The 24,339-nt window shown below is 29.5% G+C and overlaps 1 protein-coding gene across 7 annotated transcripts; it reads left to right on the top strand.

Annotated features, from left to right (window-relative positions):
• Positions 1-208: 208 nt before the first annotated feature.
• On the top strand, positions 209-12,900 carry LOC126681121 (uncharacterized). 7 transcript variants are annotated; one of them, XM_050376512.2, is made up of 14 exons: positions 209-629; positions 891-1,008; positions 1,116-1,290; positions 2,309-2,501; positions 2,899-3,016; positions 3,102-3,276; positions 6,021-6,264; positions 6,877-6,994; positions 7,105-7,279; positions 9,525-9,711; positions 10,188-10,431; positions 11,041-11,287; positions 11,405-11,615; positions 12,673-12,900. In XM_050376512.2, the coding sequence occupies exons 1-12, from the start codon at positions 319-321 to the stop codon at positions 11,164-11,166; spliced, it is 2,184 nt and encodes a 727-aa protein (XP_050232469.1). In that variant the 5' UTR covers positions 209-318; the 3' UTR covers positions 11,167-11,287; positions 11,405-11,615; positions 12,673-12,900. The 7 variants fall into 7 exon arrangements, with proteins under 7 accessions (XP_050232469.1, XP_050232468.1, XP_050232471.1 ...); XM_050376511.2 differs by having other exon boundaries at positions 11,413-11,615; XM_050376514.2 differs by having other exon boundaries at positions 11,041-11,221; positions 11,413-11,615.
• Positions 12,901-24,339: the final 11,439 nt, after the last annotated feature.

Below are 24,339 nucleotides of genomic sequence, written 5' to 3' on the forward strand. Positions count from 1 at the left end.
TTTGTTCTAAATATTTTAATATGGTAAACGCCTTATTAATTTGTTATACGAATTACACGGCATAAATGTCCTTAGAATTTTCTTAAAAACAAAAACCGTCGATTGAATTACATTTTGACAAAAATAAAAGAATTACATTATGATAATGCCTGAAATACCCTCACTAACACCTGCACGCCATTTTCAAGAAAAACGAGAAACGGACATACAAATGTACTGGTCCGCTACGCAGGAAAAATAAAGTAAAATAGCAAATTTAAAACCAAAAAACCTTCACCGCGGAAAAGTTTCAGTATCTGATATAAGAAACAGAACAAAATGGTGTCGGATTCCGAACTCGTGACCCGACTCCGCGAGATTCTCCAGAACACTGACCTCAACACGGCCACCTCCGGCAGTGTACGCCGGAAGCTGCAGGAAGATTTCGGCGTTGATTTATCGGATAAGAAAGCGTTTATTAGAGAACAAATTGATAGTTATCTCGAAACCCTAGACAATGACAATACTTCTAAAAATACTAATGAAGAAGAAGGTGAGAATATAGCAGAAGCCGGTGAAATGCAAAATGGAAACGGAAACGACGCCGTCAAAGCAAATGAAGAAGAAGAAGAGAGTGAGGGGCAAGAAAGGTATTTCACTTCTCTGGACTATCAGTTTATTGTTACGTTGTTTTGAAGCATAAGAATGAAATCTACTTATTTTTAGTTTAATAGTTCTGTTATTATGAATAGTAATTTATTTATTTAATTTGAAAGAATTGAATGTTATCACTAATGAGAATAGAATTGATTAATTTTACATTGCTAGATTTTTAATTTCATTCTTTGTAATTGATAATGCTAATGCTTAATATTGATATTTTGTTTGTTGTTTGTCGATTATGATAATAGGTCGAAAAAGAGCGAAAAAGAAGTAAAGAAAAGAGGAGGTGGTGGATTTGCAAAGCCATGTAGCCTCTCTCCGCAACTTCAAAAGGTTGTTGGTGTCTCCGAATTAGCTAGAACTCAGGTACATTACGTAGCACTTTGGTGGTTTCATATTATTTGTACATACACGATACATGCGAAGATAGTAGCTTTTGAAGCTCAATGTTTTTTGTATTCTTGTTGTTTTAGGTTGTGCAAAAACTTTGGGCCTATATCCGGGAGAATAATCTGCAGGACCCCACGGATAAGCGAAACATCAAATGTGACAAAGTATTGAAGGATCTTTTTCGCGTAAATACCATTAATATGTTCAAAATGAATAAAGTCCTCTCCAAGCATATTTGGCCGTTGACCCCAGAAGCCGGTACTTCTTTTTCTTTATTTGTTTTTCTTTTAATTATTTTTGCTAGTGTATCATTATGTTTTAAATATTAGGACTGTTTGATGCTGATTTCAGTCTCTAACATGAGGAGAGAAAATTCTTTGTTTTAATTTGTAAGATGTATTTGAACAACGAGATGATACGAAACCATTTTTTGCAGGCTTGAATGTCATTTGAATTTTTTTATTATCCTAGTGTTTGCCTGAGAATCTAAGATGTATCAAACACCTTCCAAGTTCCAGTTCTATAAATGTATCCAAAGTTTACTCTAATTTTCCTTGCTAATTGAACTCAAAAAAAAAAAAAAGAAGCAAAATTGTCATTACAGTTAAACTGATAACAATGGCTAGTAAGAAATTTAGACTTTAAATGTGTCGGCGGGAAATTCAGTATTAGTAGTTCTAATTGTTTATGTTTTATCTTCTCCATTTTCTAAATATAAATAGATAGGTTACAGAATTCAGAAGCATTATTCCATCATGCAACTAATTCAACACTGTAATCCTTGTAGGATGAATTAATTGGGCATGCCAAACAATTTACAGTATACAGGTAGTTGCACTGCTTACATTAGGGGTCACCAGTTAAATCATAAATTAGAGAAAAATCTGAGGAAACCATGAAAAAAGACTCTATAAGGATTTGTATTGCAAAATCTGCAATGCAATACAGTTACACGAGGACTAGTGGTTGCCATTTTGTAATTGTTTCAAAAAAAATTTCCTGTCTCCTTCTCCTGTTTTCTTCGGCTTTGCATAATTTTCTATTATTTCATGAACACTAATCTTCTTTTGGCCAGTGTTTCGACTACCTTAGGAGGTTTATATATTCTGCAACATTCAACTACCACAAAAAGTCTTCCTCATTGAACTTCCATTTTTTTCATTTACGGTATTATAGTAATCTTTTTTATTATTGTTTTTGGAGATATTCTTCTGAAGTAGCATGCCGCATAGGTATTTGATTGTAGTATTAACTGATGCCATTAATGAGCAATCAGAAAATGAGAAGCTGAAGGCAAAAGATGAAGATGATAGAGATTCTGGATCAGGGGGATCTAATGATCATGGAAAAGAAGAGGAAGAGCAAGATGAAGTGGAAGAGGAAAAAGAAGCGAAAGAGGAAGACGGAGATGAAGAAGAGGAAGAGGAAGCAGCAGAAATAGAGGATAAGCAAAGAAGAAAGAAAGAAAGGTGAGCTTCTTTTGCTTGTTCATACGCTTTCTGTGTATGGATTTCTGGTTTATTTTACCACTTCTCGTTTCATTTCATTTTGTACCAACTTGACCGAGCAGAATTTTCATAAGCTGACTTTTGCTTAAGGATGTTTGGCTGAGATTGAAATAAGATGTTTCTTTTGATTACTTGTCCAAAAGAAAATAACAAATACAATCCTTCTGGTCATAGCTACCTAGCCTACCTTATTGCTGCATTATATCATGTATTCTTTTGCTAAGTTTGATAAAGGTTCTGAAAAGTAACGAGCTCGTATTTTTCAACTTAACACGGCAATTACTAGAGTGATTGTTAAAAATTGTCATGATTAATGAATCCGAACTAAGAGAGTTGTTTTTACCAATTATTATTATAGGTCAAAAAAGAAAGAAAAGGAAGTGAAGAAAAGAGGAGGTGGTGGATTTGCAAAGCTATGTAGCCTCTCTCCGAAGCTTCAAAAGCTTTTTGGTGTCTCTGAATTAGCTAGAACTGAGGTACGTCTCATCTTATTTGTACATTCATGAAACATGGGGCGCAAGTAGCTTTTGAATCTTAACTTTATTATTGTTGATGTTTTAGGTTGTGAAAAGACTTTGGGCCTATATCCGGGAGAACAATTTGCAGGACCCTGAGAATAGGCGAAACATCAAATGTGACAAAGCATTGAAGGATCTTTTTAGTGTAAATTCCATTAATATGTTCCAAATGAATAAAGTCCTCTCCAAGCATATTTGGCCGTTAACCCCAGAAGCTGGTATTTCCTTTTCTTTATTAGTTTTTGAATTATTACTTTTGTTAGTATATCATTATCTTCTAAATATTAGGATTGTTTGATGTTGATTTCAGTTGTCTAACATGAGTGGAGAAAACCCTCTGGTTTAATTTTTAAGAGGTTTTTGAAAAATGAGATGATACAAAACCTTTTTTAGCAGGCTTGAATGTCATTTGAATGTTTTGTCTATCCTAGTTTCTGCCTGAAATCCAAACACCTTCTAATTCTATAAATCTATCCAAAGTTGACTGCAATTCTTTCTTGCTAGTTGATCTCTAATATTCAAAAAATAAATCTATTAGTCATTAATCAAAAAGCAACGTTTAGTTGAGAAATTTAGACTTTAAAACAGTAGCTATATAATAAAATAGACCATGGCGTTGAACTAACTCTTAGAATATCAATGTTTGTGATCAAATGGAAAACGGAAACGACACGAAATAGAGACCAAAAATCAACATTTTTAAAAATAAAGGACACAAAATGTGGGAGAAACGTGTAAATAATAACAACATAGGGATATATAAATTAACATTAAAAAAACATAAAGTTTTATATGTATTAAATTGTATTTATATGTATTAAATTCTATTTATATGTTTATGACAATTATTGTAATATATTATTTATCTATACTCACCATTTAAGCTCAAAATAATAATAATAAACTATCCATAAATTTTATAATTAAAATTAATATTTTACAGTTTTATAAATTTTATAAAAATATCATTTAATTCAATAAAAATAAGAAGATAAGATTTATTTTGGACAATGTGAATAACAAAATTTGTAGGCAACTGATTAGGAATTAAATTATATGTGTTGTGTGCAATTTTTTAGTTGTTTTTTTTTTTTTATAAAAACTGGGTGTCCAATTTCTTTTATTTACCGAAAAGGCGTGGGACTTTTCGCTTGAGTTTCAAGAGTTTCAGTTTTCGAAACCGGAAACACAGCTTTCTCAAAGTTCCCGTGCTTTATAGGTTATCATTAATGCATTGTAGAACCCTAAAATTAATCTTCTGCTTCCTTTAAAGAACAGAATTGAGTTTAAGAAAACAGAAGAAATTGGCTGCTCTTTGAATGGCACGCCAAAACTTACAAGGGTACGCTGATTTTTCGGCACATCTAGAGAAAGAAATTAGAATTAGAATTGAAAGGCTACTTTCAAGATGAAAATTGATTTTTAAATTGAATTATATCTGGTTTATAAATGAAAAAAATAGGGGACTCTTATGATGAACGGGCAGGAATTTGTGTTGATTTTTTGGTGTGAAATTGAAAGAAATACAAGATTAAGATTGTGGCATATTTATCAATGTTTAGTTTAGTGATATGGGAAGCAAGCTCAATTTTTTATTTTAAAAGTCTTTTTATTTTTGGCAATCAATTTGTTTACACCTTATGGTAAATGCAGAGTCATGTTTCTTCTAAACAATTCGGAGAGGTTTGGCTGTTGTAATTTTCGAGTAAGATGCATCTCTGATTTAGTGGAATGCATATAGATTATGATGTGAATTGTTATTAGGAATGTATGATTGGTCTTTTGTTTGCTGCCACTTATCGATCGATGCAGTCTGTGTTCTTCCAATTTTATGCTGTTGACCTTAATTGTTGTCTAGTCAGAAATATTTGGAGTACCACGTCAACACAAAAGAGCTACCTCTTGATAAGCTGCAATATTTGTACGCATTGCTCTTTATCTTGTAGAGCTACAATGTGTAAATTCTAAATTATGTGTTCTAGTCGTACAATACTCAATAAAGGTCTCTCCTTGATAAGTTTAGTTTTCCTTTTTGCTTGCCCTCCATGCAAATCTTTTATTTCATTCCTAGTTGAATGTGAAATAATTTATGCAAGATAACAAGTGAAGCAAATCAATTGTGGCCAATGAAAATTATAGACAGCTATGAAAGGCTACAGTTCTGATTGGGTACTTCATATAGTGTGGATTATGTTATAATATTGTTCTTGGCATGCTTAAGTGTCCAAAATTCTTACTGTAAACTTAATTCTTTTCTACCTCTAGGAAATTTCAAAACTGAAGCATTCTACATTTCTAATAATTCAAAAACTAATGCTTCCATGTGATTGTGGAAAATTCAGTATTAATAGTTCAAATCTTTTATGTTCAATCTTTTCCCTTTTCTAAAGATTAGGCATATAGGGATATACTAATATTTTCTATTGCTTAATTGTGCCCCTAGATAGGTTGCAGAATTCAGAAGCATATTCACATTATGCAACTTATTCAAATATGAGCCGGGTAGGATGAATTAGTCGGGCATGCCAAAGAATCTACAGTATACAGCTCAATGCACTGTTAACATTAGGGGTCAGTAGTCAAACCATAAATGATAAAAAAATAAGGATACCATGAAATGAAGACTCTGTAAGGATCTGGTATTACAAAATCTGCAATGCAATACAGTTACGGAAGGACTGGTGTTCACCATTTTGTAATTGTTTTGAAAATAATTTTTTTTCCCACCTCTTTTTTTTGGTTTTAGTCTCTATTATTTCATGAACACTAATCCTTTTTAGCCAGTGTTTGGGCTTCCTTTGGATGTTTATATATTCTGTAACCTTCAAATACCACAAAAACTCTTCTTCATTGAACTTTCATTTTTTTTCTTCCATTTACAAGTAATATAATGATCTTCTTAGATCTTTACCTTTGTAGATATTCTTTTGTAGTAGCATGCTGTATATGTATTTGGTTGTAGAATTGACTGATGCCGTTAATGAGCAAGCAGAAATTGAGAAGCTGAAGGCAAAAGATGAAGATGATGAGGATGGGCAAGATGAAGAGGAAGAGGAATCTAATGACCCGGGAAAAGATGAGGATGGGCAAGATGAAGAGGAAGAGGAAAAAGAAGAGGAAAAGCAAAAAGAAGAGGAAGAGGAAGATGGAGATGAAGAAGAGGAAGCGGCAGAAAAAGAGGATAAGAAAAGTAGCAAGAAAGCTAGGTGTCTCCTTTTACTTATTCATACTCTCCATGTCTGGATATCTGTTTTTGCTTTTGCCACTTTTCATGTCATTTCATTATTTACCAATTTGACAGAAAAGAATTTTCATAAGCTGACCTCTGCTTACGGATGTTTGGCGGAGATTGAAATACGATGTTTTCTTTTGCTTACTTTATCCAAATTAAAATAACAAGTACGATCCTTCTGGTCTTAGCTATCCTATTGCTGAATTAGATCATACTCCCTCCGTCTCGATAGAGTTGTCCACTTTCGCCTTTTCACACGGTTTAAGAAAACATAATTTATGTTATTGATGTTTACAAATTTAGATCAACTTTCCTTTATATACCCTTATTTAATGATTGATAACAATAAATATTAATAACAAATAGTTGATGAGTGATTTAAAATAAGGATAATATAGGAAGATCTATTGGGATGGAGGGAGTATATACTTTGACTTTTTTTTAGCTTCTTTTGTTTAGTTTGATAAGTTTATGAAAATAGGGATACTCACATTTTTCTATATATTAAGATAACTACTGGAGTGACTGTTAAAAACTGTCATGAATCAGAATTAAGCAAGTCTTTTTTTACCAATTATTATGATAGATCAAGAAAGAGAGAAAAAGAAGTGAAGAAAAGAGTAGGAGGTGGATTTGCAAAGCTATGTAGCCTCTCTCCGCAGCTTCAAAAGATTACGGGTGTCCCTGAATTAGCTAGAAATGAGGTACATTACACACCACTTTCCGTTCTCATCTTTTTCAGAAATACATGATTCATGGGAAACTTGTAGCTTTTGAATCTTAATTTTTACTTCTATTATTGTTTTTGTGTTAGGTTGTGAGAAAACTTTGGGCCTATATCCGGGAGAACAGTTTGCAGGACCCCACGAATAAGCGGAACATCAAATGTAATGAAGCATTGCGAGATCTTTTTGGTGTAAATTCCATTAATATGTTCCAAATGAATAAAGTCCTCTCCGGGCATATTTGGCCGTTAACCCCAGAATCCGGTACGGCTTTTTCTTTATTTGTTTTTGAGTTACTATTTTTGTTAGAGTATATTATTAACTCTTAAATCTTTGGACTGTTTGAGATTGATTCCAGCTCTCTAACATGAGCAGAGTGAACTCTTTTGTTTAATTTTTAAGAGGTTTTTGAACAATCAGATGATACAAAACCATTTTCTGCCAGCTTGAATGTCATTGGAATATTTTGATCATCCTTTTGTTTGCCAATGATGATAAAACACCTTCTAATTATACAAATCTATTGAGATTTAACTGTAATTCTTACTGGTTAGTTGAACTCAAAACTTCCAAATAAATTAAAACCCCTGTCATTGCAATTAAACTAATAGCAATATTTAGTTAAGAAATTTAGACTTTGAAGTTTGAAACAGTACTCTGATAAAATAGGCCATGGATGTGTACCAAACTCTTAAGATATCAATGTCTGTGATCAATAATGCATTGAAGAACCCTAAAACTGATGTTCTTTTTCTTTTAAAAAAAGGACCCGGTTTTAAGAAAACAAAAGAAATTGGTTGCTCTTTGAATCATACACTAAAGCTTACAAGGGTTTACTGATATTTCTGAAAATCGAGAAAAGGAGTTTGAAATAGAATTAAAACGCTACTTGCAAGCTGAATATTGATTTCTAAATGGATATTTGGTTTATAAATTAAAAATAGGGGATTCTTATCATGAAAGAGCAGGAATATCTGTGTTGATATTTTGGGAAAGCGAAAGAAATACAAGATTAAGATTGTAGCATAGGATTTATCAATGTTTAGCTTAGTGATATGAGAAGTAAGCTCACTTTTTATTTTAGAAGGCCTACTTTTTCTTTTGACAATCAATTTGGTGACACCTTATGGTAAATGCAGAGTCATGTTTCTTCTGAACAAGGAGGAAAGGTTTGGCTGTTGTAAATTTTAAGTATGCATATCTGATGTAAGTGGAATGCATTTAGATTATGATGTAGATTCTTATTAGGAATGTGTTATTGGTCTTGTGTTTGCTGCCGCTTATAGATTGACGCAGTCTGTATTCTCCCAATTTTATGCTGTTGATGTTAGTTGTTTTCTAAACACAAATGTTTGGAGTACCACGTCGACTCAAAGGAGCTACCTCTTGATAAGCTAATATTTGTACTTTTTGCTCTTTATCTTCTTTCTTCAGAACTATCCTGTAGATTTTGTCATGGCTCTTAGAGCTACAAGCCTACAATGTGTAAATCCAAATTGGAATAAAAGTATATATTGTAGGCGTACAATTTTAGCAAAGGTCTCTCTTTGATATGTTTAATTTTCCTTTTGCTCTCCCTCCATGCGAATCTTTTATTTCATTTCTGGTTGAATGTGAAATAATATATGCAAGATAACTAGTGAAGCAAGTCAATTGTGGCCAACATTTCTTTAAAGACAGCTGTGAAGGTTACAGTTCTGAATGGGCAGTTATTGTAGTGTGAATTGTTCTTGGCATGTTTAAGTATGCAACATTTTTACTGTGCACTTAATTTTTGCTACCTTCAGGAAATCTCAAAACATAAGCATTTTACATTTCTAATAATTCAAAGACTTATGCTTCCATGTGATTGTGGAAAATTCAGTATTAGTAGTTCAAATTGTTTATGTTCTATCCTTTCCCTTTTTTAAAGATCAGGCATATGGCGATATTTAATATTTTCTATTGCATAATTGTGCCTGTAGATAGATTAAAGAACTCCATCATCCAACTGATTCAAATATTAGCCGTGTAGGATAAAATAATTGGGCATGCCATATAATTACAGTATACAGGTAGTTGTGCTGTTTACATTAGGGGTCAGAAGTCAAACCATAATTGAGAAAAAAATGAGGATACCATGAAAAGAAAACTCTGTAAAGATCTGGTGTTACAAAATCTGCAATGCAATACAGTTATGCAAGGATTGGTGTTCACCATTTTGTAAATCTTTCAAAATAAATTTCCTTTTTCATCCTTCCTGTGATTTTTTGTATCCTTCTGTTTTCTTTGGCTTTGCATAATTCTTATTCCATTTTAACACTAATCCTTTTTTGGCCAGTGTTTGACTCTTTAGGATGTTTAAATATTCTTCAACCTTCAATTACAATCCTCATTGAACTTCCACTTTTTTTTCATTTACCATATATTTATGATCTTTATTATTTATCTTTGGAGATATTCTTCTGAAGTTTCATGCTGTATAGGTATTTGATTGTAGTATTAACTGATGTCGTCAATGAACAATCAGAAAATGAGAAGCTGAAAGCAAAAGATGGAAAGGATAAAGATTCTGGATCAGCAGGATCTAATGACCTGGAAAAGGAAGAGGGAGGGCAGGATGAACATGAAGAGAAAAAAGAAGAGGAAGAGGAAGACGGAGATGAAGAAGAGGAAGAGGAAGAAAAGCAGGTTATGAAAAGAAGCAAGAAAGAAAGGTAGGCACCTTTTGCTTAGTCATTTGCTTTCTATGTGTTGATTTCTGGTCTTTTTGCCTCTTTCCATGTCATTTCATTATGTACCAACTAGACAGAGCAGAATTTTCATAAGCTGACTTATGCTTACAGATATTGGCTTAGATTGAAATAGGATGTATTCTTTTGATTACTTATCCAAAAGAAAACAGCATAGGCAATCCTTCTAGGCTTAGCTTCCATATTGCTGAATTATTATATCATGTATACTTTGACTTTTGGCTTTTGTTGTTTAGCTTGATTAAGGTTCTGATAAGTAGTGATGCTCGCACCTCTTTACTTATTACGATGATTACTGGAGTGATTGCTAAAAACTGTCATGATTTATTGAATCAGAACTAAGAAAGTTGTTTTATGGCATTAATAACTGTTATATAGACATACATAGTTATGGCGGTGCCAGCATGAATATTTCTGTACTAAGTTTCTATCTTATTCAGTAGGGTTACTAAGGTGGACAAAGATGTTAAGAAAAGAGGCGCTGGCTTCTCTAAATTGCGCTGTTCAGATACAGATGAGACAAAGCAGAAGGAAAAACGGCAGAAGAAAGGAACTTCTAGTCTTCATGCTCCCCTTCCACTCTCAGATGCTCTTATAAAATTTATAGGCACTGGTGAAAATGAATTATCCTGTGATGATGTTGTGAAGAGAATGTCGGAATATATAGAAGAAAATGATCTGCAGGTATGTCACGATTTCCTTCCTGAAAGAAACTCTGCTATGCTGGTATAAATTTTTGGTGTTCGGAAAACACTTGGCTGTGATATTTTGATGCATAGTTGATGTCATTTTGTATGTGCTCGACCACTACAAAAGTGAACAAGTTGGTCATGCGCTGTCATTCTTCTAAGTTCAGTTTGTGACTTGTTGCACATAGATTGGTTACGTTTGTACTGTGTAACAAACAACAGTTTATGAAATTAACTTTGTGAATCCTTAAGCTAAGCATAATAAAATTGTGGACAATTATTTTAAAATTAACTGAAGAGAATACCGAAGTCCAATAATAGATTGAAAAATGAAGACAGCGAGCCTAATGAGGTGTTCTGCTATTATTGATGTCTAAAGTTAGGCAACTTACTAATGTTTCTAGTTATGAGCAAGTTCGTGTTCTGTTGAGATTCGTATTGAAATACTATAAGTAAAGCTCTTGACACGAGGCTCGAATTGCATCCTCATTTAATTTTAGCAAATCTTTTAGCTTCTTGACTTGATAAACTGAAGAGGATTAAATATTTAATCTAACTAACCTGTATTCTCTTCTTACTATCAATTCCTTGGATTTCACTGAAGGATCCATCTGACAAGTGGAGAATTGTATCTGATGATAAGCTAAAAGAGCTATTTGAGGTGGACTCATTCCATAGCTTTTCAGTCTCAAAGCTACTCACGTCTCACTTCATCAAGCTGAAAGAATGAATTGTGCATGTATACATAGCTTAAGCCCATTGGAGGCAGCAATTTTGATCGAGATGTTAGTATTTTCAACATTCACTGGAAGCATTTATGCTTGTTGTTCAAGAAATGGAAATGGTTTTTGGTACTCTTTAACTCTCTATACCAATACCTCTTATAGTATCCTATGTTTTCTCCGCCCAACATGGTCTGTCGTGGTTTTTCTTTTAATAAAATTGTATTGCTTTTATTTGAAATGGAGCACTGCAGGATGTTTGCCTCCCAGACAGAAATTGCAAATCACGGTGACTGTAAACGTTCGATTTTTGAACCTAGTTGATTTTTACGCGTCCTGCACCCACAGGGACATCTCTTAGAAGTTCAAAGAGCCTCTAGGAAATCTAAAGAGTACGACTATCTTGACATGCAATGTGAAGGCACTGGTTGAAGAAGCTAAGACGGCTGAACAAAAGGTGAAGAAAATTTCATAACCTGTTAATTTTTTGCAACATAGTTTGTTAAACTGGCATGCATTTGGTCCTCTTTGACTTCAAAAATGTGAATGGTACATGGCTTTGTATACGAGTCGAAATTATTCGATTCTAACACTCCACATCAATTCTTCATTAGGTGAAGTGCAATTTACAAATGCTGTAACGTTCATAAAAAGTGTTAGATACACAGAAAATTAACTGTCTATCCAAGTGTCTAGGTGTTGTGATCCTCCTAAAAGAGAAAGCTAAATTCATTTAGATGTTTTATGCATTGCTAAATTCAATTGCAGCTCGACTTTCTTGGAAACGAACTCACTCTTAGTGACATGAGATTGCTTCTCACAAATAGAATTGTTCCATTGGCATGGAGATACATGTTGTGCAAGACATTTTCTTATAATTTAATGCATCAAAATTCTAGGCTGGGGCTAATAATATTGGGTATTGGATTTATGAAGTTCTCTTTTCTGTACATGGTTGTTGATATTAGGAAAAATTACACAAGTGTTTTTTATTTTTTTTATTTCAATGTCTAAACTTTTATTTTTTAAAATTAATATTTTAATTTTTTAGAAGTACAAATTGTGATTTTGGTCACTAAACGTCGATTAAGGTGATAAGTTTTAAATTCATTAATACAGTTTACTAGTTTAGCTTTTATATATGCAAGTGTATTATTTGTATTGTTGTACAAGTTATCATCCAATGTGGCCATAATCATGGGATTTCCGTTTACCTACCGATCAAAGGCTAAAATTACATGTTTGATATAACTTAAAAACTAATTTAACTGAAATGAAAGTTTCAAGTATAGATATATATTTTTTTATACATGCACATTTTCTTTCATACTGTCTCTACATAGGTTGAACCAAAGTTTAAAATAAAATTTAATAATAGGGTGCATCTCTTTGAGTTAGTGGGAGAGTATGAGGATGAGGAATATATTATTTTGTGAATGTTTGGATGGTTTAGAAAAAAAAGCATTTGTTTGTCACCATATAATATATCTATCAATTTCATGTCACTTGTGCAGGATTGTGAGATGTGAATTCAAGAAGAAGAAGAATTAATAATATTCATGTTCACGTGAAGATGGGAAACAACTTTTCAGGTATTGCGTCTTGACTACTACTTTCAATATGAATGCTGTTGAACTTGAATCCATTCATCTCTCAGGCCTATCTTCTTTTTTAGATATGCTAATGACTGATTTTGACAAAATGTCACTTTTCATATTGTGCGGATTTGTTCATTATCCTTACCTCTTGCTTTTAATTTAATAATTAACTTACCACCTCAATTTATAGGCGATGAACAATTAAGGGTTAATTGCAAATTAATACATGAACTTTATCCTGATTTGCAATTACAACACGAACTTTAAAATTTGGGAGATTGGTGCACACGTGGCAAATTAGTGGACATTATAATATACAACCACGTGTTGTTGCATGATTGGTCGGCCTACTAATTTGCCAAAAAATTGAAGTTGGTGTACCTATTTACCAAGTTTTAAAATTCGTGTTGTAATTGCAAATCAGGTAAAGTTCGTGTATTAATTTGCAATTAACCCAACAATTAACACCAAAAAACAACTTTCTTATTAAGTACTCTATTGAACTTATTAATATTTATCAATTAGGCCTCTATGATTGTTTGCAATACCTTTGGTCTAATTGATAGAAGTTGACAAGTTCAATGGACTAATTGATAGAAAAATAATTTTGGTGTTATTTACACATGGCAAATAGATATTTCAGTCTATTTGTTTTCTTATTTTTATTTTCTTCTTGAACCTTTCAAATATTATTTTTTTCTTCCCCTTTCTTTCTAAACTTGCTGCTTAAATGCTCCATTTCCCATTATAAAGCTTTTTAAGTATGATTGTGCCAAGTCATAAGACTCTACCATGGCGGCCAAATTAAATAATAAATTTCCACACACAATTCACTACTTTTATTCTCCAAAGTCTTTTCAAGTGTCAAGTTGAAATTCTATTCAAATAAGGATGAAAAGCTTCATCTATTTTCCTTATACCTTGTCTTTTGAAAATGAGCGATTGTACTTATTTGTCCATAAATTTTAGGTTAAATACAAAAATCCCCTAAAAGTGAAAATATATCAGAAACATTTTAGAAAACAGAAAACCTTTTATAATCTGAAAACATATAATAATTACCATTTAGTATCTATCTTTTTAGTGCCTATTCTTTAAGAGTTTTATTGTTTTCATATAATCTAGCTTAAAGGAGAAATACTCTCCAAATTAGTTAATAATAATAATAATAATAATAATAATAATTTATGCATATACTGCCTGTGTTTAATTTAAGAAGTCTCACTGTAATTTACTCATACTTTAAGAACTACTATATCCATATTGTTTTAATTTGTTTCTCCCTTTACTAATTGATTTTGAAACTCTGGTTAGCAATTAATTATCTTTTGAATTGTATTTATAAAATCTGATAGGAAGGCTAAAAGATAAAGTTTCAGTTAAAAAAGTACTAAAAATTCAAATGAAATTTTTATATGGCACATTATATAAAAGTGATAGTGAGACTTTTAAATAGGCAAAATGCCTTAAGAAAGTATCTATCTTTTAGCCTCTTCTCAATTATACCCTTACATTGTAAAATCACTAATTTTAAATCCGCACCTTTCACTTTAAATTGTATCTATAAGTATTCTCTTTTTCATTTGGAAAAAATTTAAATAAATAATTTATTTTGAATTTTTCAAGTAGAAAAAAGTTTAAATAAGTCACTAATAAAAGTTCAATCTACTTTCAATTAGATACAATTGAAAATAAAAGGTGCATATTTTAATAAAATCGATGATTTTATATAGTCAAGTATAAGTGAAAAGAGATTAAAATATGTGTTTTATTTAAGACATTTCACCTTTAAAATATGACGCCAAGGAGTATAATTTAGTGGTTGGCACGTGTTATTGAATTTACAAATCCGAAGTTGGATTTTTCTCCTTTATAATTATAAAAAAGAGTTGCGTATTTATAATAGAAAATTTCAATTGCTATTTATATTTTATCGTTTAATTTTTCATATGGCTAACGCACTAGATACCAACACAAGTCTATATACAAATATTGAGTGTGATAAAGAGAGCATGATAAGTTGGTGGTAGAAAGGGAAATAGTGGAAAACATTTGGGGAAGTGGGAGGGGCAAAGGAAAGTGGGGGATGTGAAAAATCAAAAATGTCAAAAGGACAAACAGTGAGAAGATTAGAGAATCTGAGGAGAGGATATTGGGCCCATGCCCGATCTGCAATCCATATGCGGCGAACCGAACCGATTCTCTTGTTTTATCGGCCACACACATCTCTCTCGCACCCTTCTTTCTTGCACCATTGCCTTATGTCTCCCTTTTCTTTGGTACTACTTTCTAGCAGGACCTCAGTACGGCACCTACAAATACCTTTATTTATCCTTTTATTCCATGATGAGGCATCTCCAAATTCATATAAAACCATTTCCCACCTATGTCCATTTTTTGAATGTGGGCCTATCTTAGAAAGTACCTCTAAGTGCATTAAGAGGTTTTGGGTTTGAATCACGCTTTTGTAACTAATAAACTAAAGAATCGAGACTCTAGAGATTCAACATCGATTCTACATCTTGGAACCAAGCCAATTTTGGAGCAGTCCTGTGATAATGGAACCAACCAGCAAATTCGCCTCTGACCATCAAATGAAATGTAATAACCCGTCCTCCTCTCTTTGAAACAAGGGGTGCTTCTGGTTCTGTCGGTGCTTGATCCAATTATCATCTTTGACACAAAAAAACCCATATTCATTTTTCACATCATAAATGGTTTATACTCATTCTCACTCGATGTAAGAGGTGATTATTTTGTCAGTTATATCTATTGAAAATTAATTTTAATATTTTGGACTGCCAATTTTGAAAATTGAAACAAGTATTTTCAACTATCAATTGAAACTAATTTTGAGAATTTTTTTTATTTTTATTTTACAAATGATCATTTTGCACCATTGATCTTTTATTCAGTTTAGGACATGTTATATGAGTTTAAAATGAGGAATATATGCCTGAAAATAGGTTCAATTGAGGATTGAATTTATTTGCTTTAATTTATAAAATTCACAGATTTGAATGTCTTAATTACATTTTAGTGGTATATTTGATAAAATGGTTAAAATTGTGGATATAAAAAAGTATTTTGTCTTTAATTATGGTGTTGATGTTTTTTTTTTTTGATGAATTGGTGTTGATGTTATAAGTATATAAAATTTACTTAAAAAAATATATAGAATTATATATTAAAATAATATAAAATTACACGTTTTTTCGAATAAATTTACTTAAAGAATATATAAAATTACTCATATGGCCCGTAATCCTTCTACTACAATCCGGAATGATCTTCCGGCTAAAAGATATAGGCGTTTTGTTAAAATTTATTGCTTGATGAGAAGCTGTCTCATACCACTTGATAATGTGTCTTATACTATTCATAGTTGTTAAAGCTAACAGAAATATCTGTATCCAGAATTTGTTATACTAACAAATATTGTGTGTTTGCATTTTTGCAGATATAATCTAGGCTTAATTACTTAAAAAACCTCCACCTTATAATATTTTTTCGTTTATACCATGACCTAGGAAAAAGTTTATTTGTATCCTTTTTTTTATTTTTTGTTTTCAACTCTACTCTAAAGCACTAAATTGAACTTTTTTTATCTAGAAAAAGCTTAAAATAATCCTTCATTTTTTAACTTATTTGTATTTTTTCAAATAGAAAAAAGATGATATAACCCTTTTATTTAATTATTTTGAATATTTTCATCCTTTAATTAATTAAATTGTCAAAAAATAAAATTTTGGGGTACAATTGAAAACGAAAAATCAAAAAAAGGGTACAAATGAACTTTTTCCTAGGTTAGGGTATAAACGAAAAATTGTTTCAAGGTGGGGTTTTTTTAAGTAATTAGGCCTATAATCTAATAGCAGCAATTTATCAGACAATTTTTTTATTTCTTTGATATAATGTAAAGAAATAATTTTTAGGATGATCATTGTGATGCATTTTTGATAGACTTTTTTCTTTTTTTTTCTAATAAAAAAGGTAGGCATCTCAAAATTCTGAAAACAGAATGAAATTTGTACTATAGTTTTCTATTTAAATTGTAGTCACAAAGCAAATGAAAGGTGTAGGACCATGCATATGTCTTTTGTGCTATCTCAATATCAAATATAGTATAGATGTCATAATTTAGTTTTGGAATCATAAAGTCTATGTTTTTTTCTTGTAATGTAAATGAAAATTTGAAACATATAGAGAAGACTTAGCATTAAAAACTGTAGAAGATGCGCATGAAGAAAAGATAGGATGGCTTTTTGACACACTCATTATTTCTTTTTGAGATGTTTAACAATTTTTATCAATATATATGAGTATCCATAAATGCCACAAAATAAAAATTCAACATCAATAGTCATTGTCTTCCTAGATCGTCCAAATCCAAATTAGACATATATTTTTTCTTTTATTTTGTTTTTAAAGGAATTTATCTACAAAGACATTTCTTTTGTATTATGAGATGATAGTGCAATAATTCAAAAAAAAGTTAAAACTTTTTCGCCTTCTTATTATTGCAACCAAAACTCTTAATTTCAATAATTTTATTCTAGATATAAAATTAATAGGTTTAATATAATTTTAGTAATTGTTCAATTTGATGTGTTTTTAGTGATATACAAGAAATTTCTATTTCCATTTTTTGAATTTTAGTTTTACACATGATCTCTAAAAAATATTGTTTAACATAGCATATCACATGTCCATATAGCCATTTTGAAATTGAGATCAAATTACTTTTAAATCATTAAAATTGAATTTAAAGTATTGAAATTGAAAGTTTTAGTTAGATTTAAAAGATATTGATAATTTTTGAAATTGGGATAAAATTACTTTTTAATCTTTAAATTTGAATTATAATTATCGACATTGAAAGTTTTATTAGATTTAAAATAAAATGAAAAGGATTAATTTATTTATCCATCAAACTTTATGAGATAAATATAATTAAAATTATTATATATACCCATTTTAAGGCATTTATAAACATAGTTGAATTATAAAATACGATACCTAATTAACTATCTTCTTTCATAATGGTTAAAATTTAAAAATATACTTCATCCGTTCCATTAAGAAAGTTCCACTTTTCTTTATTTGGATGTCTCATTTTAAATTTCACTTTCTATTTTTAGTTAAAATTTAAATTTAAATTATATGTTTATCCCTTATTTATTTTTTAGATAAAAAATTAATACTTTAAACAAAATTTACAAAATATTATTATTAGAAGTAATATAAGTAAAAATAAAGATAATTTAATGTTTTTAAAAATGTATATAAAAGTAAACGAAACTTAGATGGAACGAAGCAGACTGAAATTGGTGAATAAAGTCTGAATAATTAGGGAGCCTATAAATAACTATACATTTTGATTAAGCAAATATATGCTAGAATAAATGATGATATAGTATGGTAAAATCATTAAAAGGAGTTTTTCTCAAAGAGTTGAAATCAATTTTGAGGGTAAATATGTGAAAAATAAGAAGGAAGATGGGGAAAATGATGATGTTAGATGGGACCAAATAAGTGGAATTTTTGCAAGGACAAAGCATGAATAAATCATAATGCTACTCAATAACTCTTAGAAGTAGACAAAACACCTAAAATATACCCTCAAAATGACAAAAATATCCCTTTAAAAGAAAGACTAATAAGCCCTTCATACTATTGCTAATTCATTAATATTTTCTTTATATATCTATTTGGTATTCAAAAGTTTAACACAACTATATACCAAGTATATTAATTTAAATCCTTATAATCAAACTATAATAGTTCTTTTAGTTGATTCAAATATTTAGCGGCGGTATTGTTTATTTTCATAAGAAGATCAAATGATATTTTTAAATCAATGGAGCTCGAGGATTTGAGGCATTTGTAAAAAGATTTGATCCCACTATTTTAATAGAATTCTGCTTAGCGTCATATTATTTGAGTTATAACTCATCGGTATAAATAAATTTTTTATAATTTCTAGACTTTTTTTAAGCGGTATATCTAACTATACTAGTATCAGGGGAAATTCAATTGACATTCACTTACTTAAAAATACAGACATATATAGAATAAGTGATGATATTATATTAAAACTATTATCAACCTTTCAAATTAAATTAGAATTTAATTAGTTAGGTTTATCAAAATAAAAGAAATGATCATGTAAAAGTTGAATAACTAAAAGAAAATACATTCAAAAAAAAATCTAAAAAAAAATAAAAATAACATGTAGAAAGATATATTTTTTCACTCTTTCATAAATTGAAAAAACTAAGAGTTTTTCCATGCAACAGTAGTGTCACGTCATTTTTACAAGAAATTAAAAATATTTATGATAAAAAAATTTAATTTTTAATTTTTATTGTTAAATATTAGCATATTTTATTGATTTATTGTACGAATGACGTGAAACAGCCATTGTGTTATATTTTGTTAATGAAGAAAAAAGAGAGGTTGATGAGATAGAGAAGAAGTGGAGGGGTCAGTCATACAAATGACATGAACAAGAGACAGTGTGATCACGTGAATTATGTTTGTAGGTATCTTCTTTGGATTCAATCTATTTCGTTTTTAACTTTCTCCACCATTCGGTGAATCTTTATGTACCCAAAAATATTAACTTGCTTCAAATTTTACAATGGAAATAAATTTAAATCTTAGCTTAACTATACACAAAAACATAAATTATAAGGGATTAAGGGGTTTAATTACTTAAAAATATTCAGTTTTTTTATTGATGACTCAACCTTTCAAAAAATGACTTTGTCTAAGTAAGTCTCATTTGTAGCTCAATATTCAATTTTCTTTAAAAGGCTTTTTTTTTGTAATTTTCATGATTAAATTTTTTAATTCCGTCAATTGTATTTTAATTAATAATAGTTTTCGATAGAAAAATATCAAATTTGGTCATAAATAAAAAAAATTTGTTCCCGATAAATATGCCTAGTTGGTCACATGGGATTTGCTGGAAGTATTTAAAGAAGTTGTAAAGACCCGTATTAGGTGGGATGCCAATGTTTGCCTTTTCGAGGGTTTATTCAGGGAACTAGCCTCCATCTTAAAAGGATAGTCGAGCTCCACAATAATAATAATAATAATTATACCTAGTTGGTTATAGTTGAATTATAATTATCAAAATTATGTTACAACTGGTATTTTTTAAAAAATAGGCTATAACACTACTAGAAAACAACAAATTAGCGACGGAAAAATCATGATTTAACGACGGATATTATTATAAGATATATCTATATCGATTGGTCGAATTATAAATCTATAGTTTAAATTATAAAATTTATAGTTTAATAATTTAATCTAAAAAATTATTAATTGAATTACAGAGCACATATATAATTTTGTTTACATTTAACTTTTGCTTTGAAGGATTATTACTTATCTGGTAGTCTTCATGGTAAGGTTGGAAAATTCTGATTCAGACCAGTTTCATGATGGACCCGACTCACAAAAATGAATGTGACATTTAAGTGGCGATTTGTCCTCTCAATTTATAACTAGGTTAATTAATATATAAATTAATTTTATGGATAAATTAATCATAAATTTAATAATTATGGACAATTAATTCCATTTCAACAAATTAATTTATAAATGAGGGGAAAACTGCTAATTTAATAAACAATTAGCTTACAAGTTGAGGAAATAAATTGTTGAAATAGGATTAATTGTCCATAATCAATAAGTCCGTGACTAGTTTGTCCATAAAATTAATTTAATATTAATTATTCATTATTTACAAATTAAAAGGGTAAATTATCACTTAAATTATTTAAAAATAGTAGAACTCTCCTTAGAAGTATACATGATGGACCACTTTAAAAGAAAAGAAAAAAGATCATATTAGAATATAATTCATAAGATGAATTTGATGGTTAGGATACCATATTCTTGGATTCCTCATGGTATCATCTAAATATTTATAGATACTAAGGCTAAGACATTATATTTTTATTATTATTATCAGAAAAGGTAGAATATTTATAAGAGAAATTAAACTTCACAGACTTAGCAGAATGTTTGTTATATATATATATAAACTCCAAATTTTGCCTATTGTTTAAACTTTCTTGAATTGACCAAACTTTTCTTCTGCTTTTTAACATTCTTTGTTTTCCTTAATTGCCTTCAATTTCAGCCATTATCACTTTTGTTAGAGAATCTCATCCCTTTTCACTATTCCTATTTGGACTTGGGAATATTTTAATCTTATCTCTCAAACAAATAAATACATTATTTTCAAATCCAATCTCACAAAAACTGGCTCCCTTAATGCTTTTATTCTTTTATTATAAGAATTTTCAATTCTTATATTTGAAAAATACCAAGTCTTAACATATTACTATAAGATTTTAGAGAGGATTTGAATTGAACTCTCTCCATAGCTACACTCACATGTGGCTATATATGTGATATTTATTTTTAATATAATTTAATAAGAAAAAGAATGATGCTATAGTAATTTTTTTAATCATAGAATCTTCTTTTCAAATTACTTATTAAATTATAAATTTCTAATCGTATAAGAAAAAGAAATATATTTGGTTATTTATATTGAGCGAATCATAATGATAATACTATTTTAATAATTTTAAAATTTATTTAAAATATAATTATAAAAAATGTATAATTGATTTTTATTCATATTACATTAATTTTATTATACTATAAAATAATAATTTATATTTATAAAAAAGTATTACCAACAATATTCATAATTTAAATTATATATTAAATATTATTTGTTTCTTATAATTAAACTTATATAGTTTTACTGATGCCAAATAATTTAAATTTAATAAATATTTTTCTTTTTAATTTAAATTATATTTATATTTTTTAGTTTTAAAAAATTATGCAATTTGAATAAAACTAAGTAGTTATGTATCCATGTAAATAACCCATAGTCGCTTATATCGTAAATGATTTTGTATATAAAGTAACTAAGTACATGAAATGTTAGTGGAAGAGTATATGATCGGGATAATAGATGTGGTTAATTTTTTAAACTAATCACACAGTCATGAAATTGGTAGAAAATATAAGTTGACGAAGAGATGAATAATTATTTTTCAGAAATAATTAAGAGAAAATGACTGCCAAAAAGAGTTTGCCATGTATTTAGAAGAATTTTTAAAATAATATATACTCATTCTTTAATACTTTTAGCTTGGTGAAAAGTTATTTTCATTAGGTTTTTTATTCTAAACCTTTTTGTAAAAGATGTTCTGATTGTTTGATGTTTAATCGTAACTTCTGCATAGATGGATAAAAAAGTATAAATTCAAGGATTAGTCTATATATTAAGCCACCAAACCTAACAACGGGCGGTTATAAATTATAGAAAGAAATACTAATTCATAATATAAAGTTTTACCTTAATAATGTTGGCTTCAGAAATATAAAAAGACTATGTTGCTGTACTAATTTAAATAATACATAAAGTATTTTCAAAAATCTTGAGATGATATAATCCAATCTTTATAGATCAATTGACGTGACACCATGAATTTAATCACATGTCACTCCATGTCTTTTTATATGTTGTGACATAATATGTAAATGTAAATAATAAAAGTTTAATATATAGTTTGATTTCTGAATTTATAACTTTTTACCCATCTGATTTCTAAATTTAACATCTCACCTATCGAAACTCTAAATTAGTTAAATAATTCGATTTCACCCCTGAACTTAATAAATACATAAACATTAAATCCCTCCGTACATAAATTATTGTAGAATGTTTCAAGTGCCAGGTGGACACGGAATGGTTCAATGTTTACATATTTATCAAGTTCAGAGGTCAAATCGGTTGATTTAACAAGTTCAGAAATTTGACAGGTTAGACGTTAAATTTAGGGGTTAGATGGGTAAATGAATACAAGTTCATGGGTCAAACTATATATTCAGTCAAATAATAAATAAAAAAAATTGAATATCTGGAAATTATACTGCAAACAAAACAAGAATTAGTTTTTATTATAATTTAAAAAAAATTAAACATATACTTTTACTTCAGTAATATATTTAATTTTGAAAATTAATAAAATAATATGCCAATACACAAATTTATATAGCGAGATTAGTTGTGCTAGTTTTATTGATATTAATGTGACAAAATCGGATGGAAAGAATTGACATTTGACGAGTTATTATGGATTTCCGGTAAGATATAATTATAGAAGAGATTGAAACTTTTGAGAAATATGAGTTTTATTAACTCTCTCCTTTGGTGTATCATAGGGTATTTTAGTGATTTTTTGTCTGTCAAGAAAAAGAAAGATGATGGTAGTCAATCAGCTTGGATGTTGCGGGATTTTCGGGAGCGAGATAGAGGTTCCTCTCACTAGGTAGAAGAGAGATTGAATATGTCAATGTGCAATAAAGACTGGTAAGAGATGTTCACTAATGGCGAGTTACTGAATTTGGACGTTAAAACTTCAGATCATGTGCCTATTGTTTTACAGACTACTAATCAAACGAACAATACCTTTATAGTTTGAAGTGGGTGGTTTTCGGCCTTTTGCCCGGAAAACTACCTCGACTATATATTATAGTTTTTCTATATAGGTCTACGAATAAGAGTTTTAGTGGTGAAGTTTATTTTTTTTATTTTGTCCGTTTTTATTGGTTTGTATGTTGAAGATTCTAGGTTTGATTAAGCCTTTTTTTTTGCTTGCATGCAATTGATTATTGATTTAATTGAAATGTTTTGAAGTTTTTTTTCTTACATGTTAAAAATTCTTGATTTAATCAAGGTTCTAAAACTTATTGAAGGATGAGATATGTTGTATATAAATGAATAAATATTATAAAATTTTTATGTTTCTTGAATTTTTTTATTGAAGATAAGGTTTAAATGGATAGAAGTTCTGACGGTTCAATCTTTATAAAGGTCTAATTGCAGTGTTGTTCGTAGGAGGTTATAAATCAAGTTTTTTTATATTCTCCTCTCAACTTAATTATGTTTTTCTGGCTTTCAGACGTTTTTTTTATGAAATCTATAACTTAATTTATCTACTCTATACTATTGTTTTTTTTATCGATTTTTATATATTTTTATATTTAATTGTTGGATATGTTTTAAAAAGCTTATATGTTAAATTCATATATGAATTTTCAATCTTGTAACATGACTTTAATTTTATTTATCTTTAATCTATAGCAAAAAGGAAAAGATTCAATACATTGATCTATAATATGGTATTTTTTGGATTAATGTGATGATGATCAAAATCCGATTCATTTCATGATGCAAAATGTAAGAATTTACTTCATGGAATTTTAATTACTATAAACATATTCAATGTTTTTGAACATGAAAACATGATAAAAAAAAAACAAATTACTAAATTTGATAAATCTATAGTCTAATTATTTATTATAAAACAAGTGGATCACCTTGCATAGAACATGAAGTTAATTAATTGAGTGATTGAATTTGATTGGGCAAAGAGACAGAAAGAGATTCTTAATTCTATGGAAGAGGAAAATATGGAATCTAATTGGTTGTACATTATATACTATAATAGTATAATGGAATGAATTAGCACACATTAT

This window comes from Mercurialis annua, linkage group LG5 (genome assembly GCF_937616625.2).
Source record: "Mercurialis annua linkage group LG5, ddMerAnnu1.2, whole genome shotgun sequence".
In the NCBI taxonomy this organism is placed as follows: domain Eukaryota; kingdom Viridiplantae; phylum Streptophyta; class Magnoliopsida; order Malpighiales; family Euphorbiaceae; genus Mercurialis; species Mercurialis annua.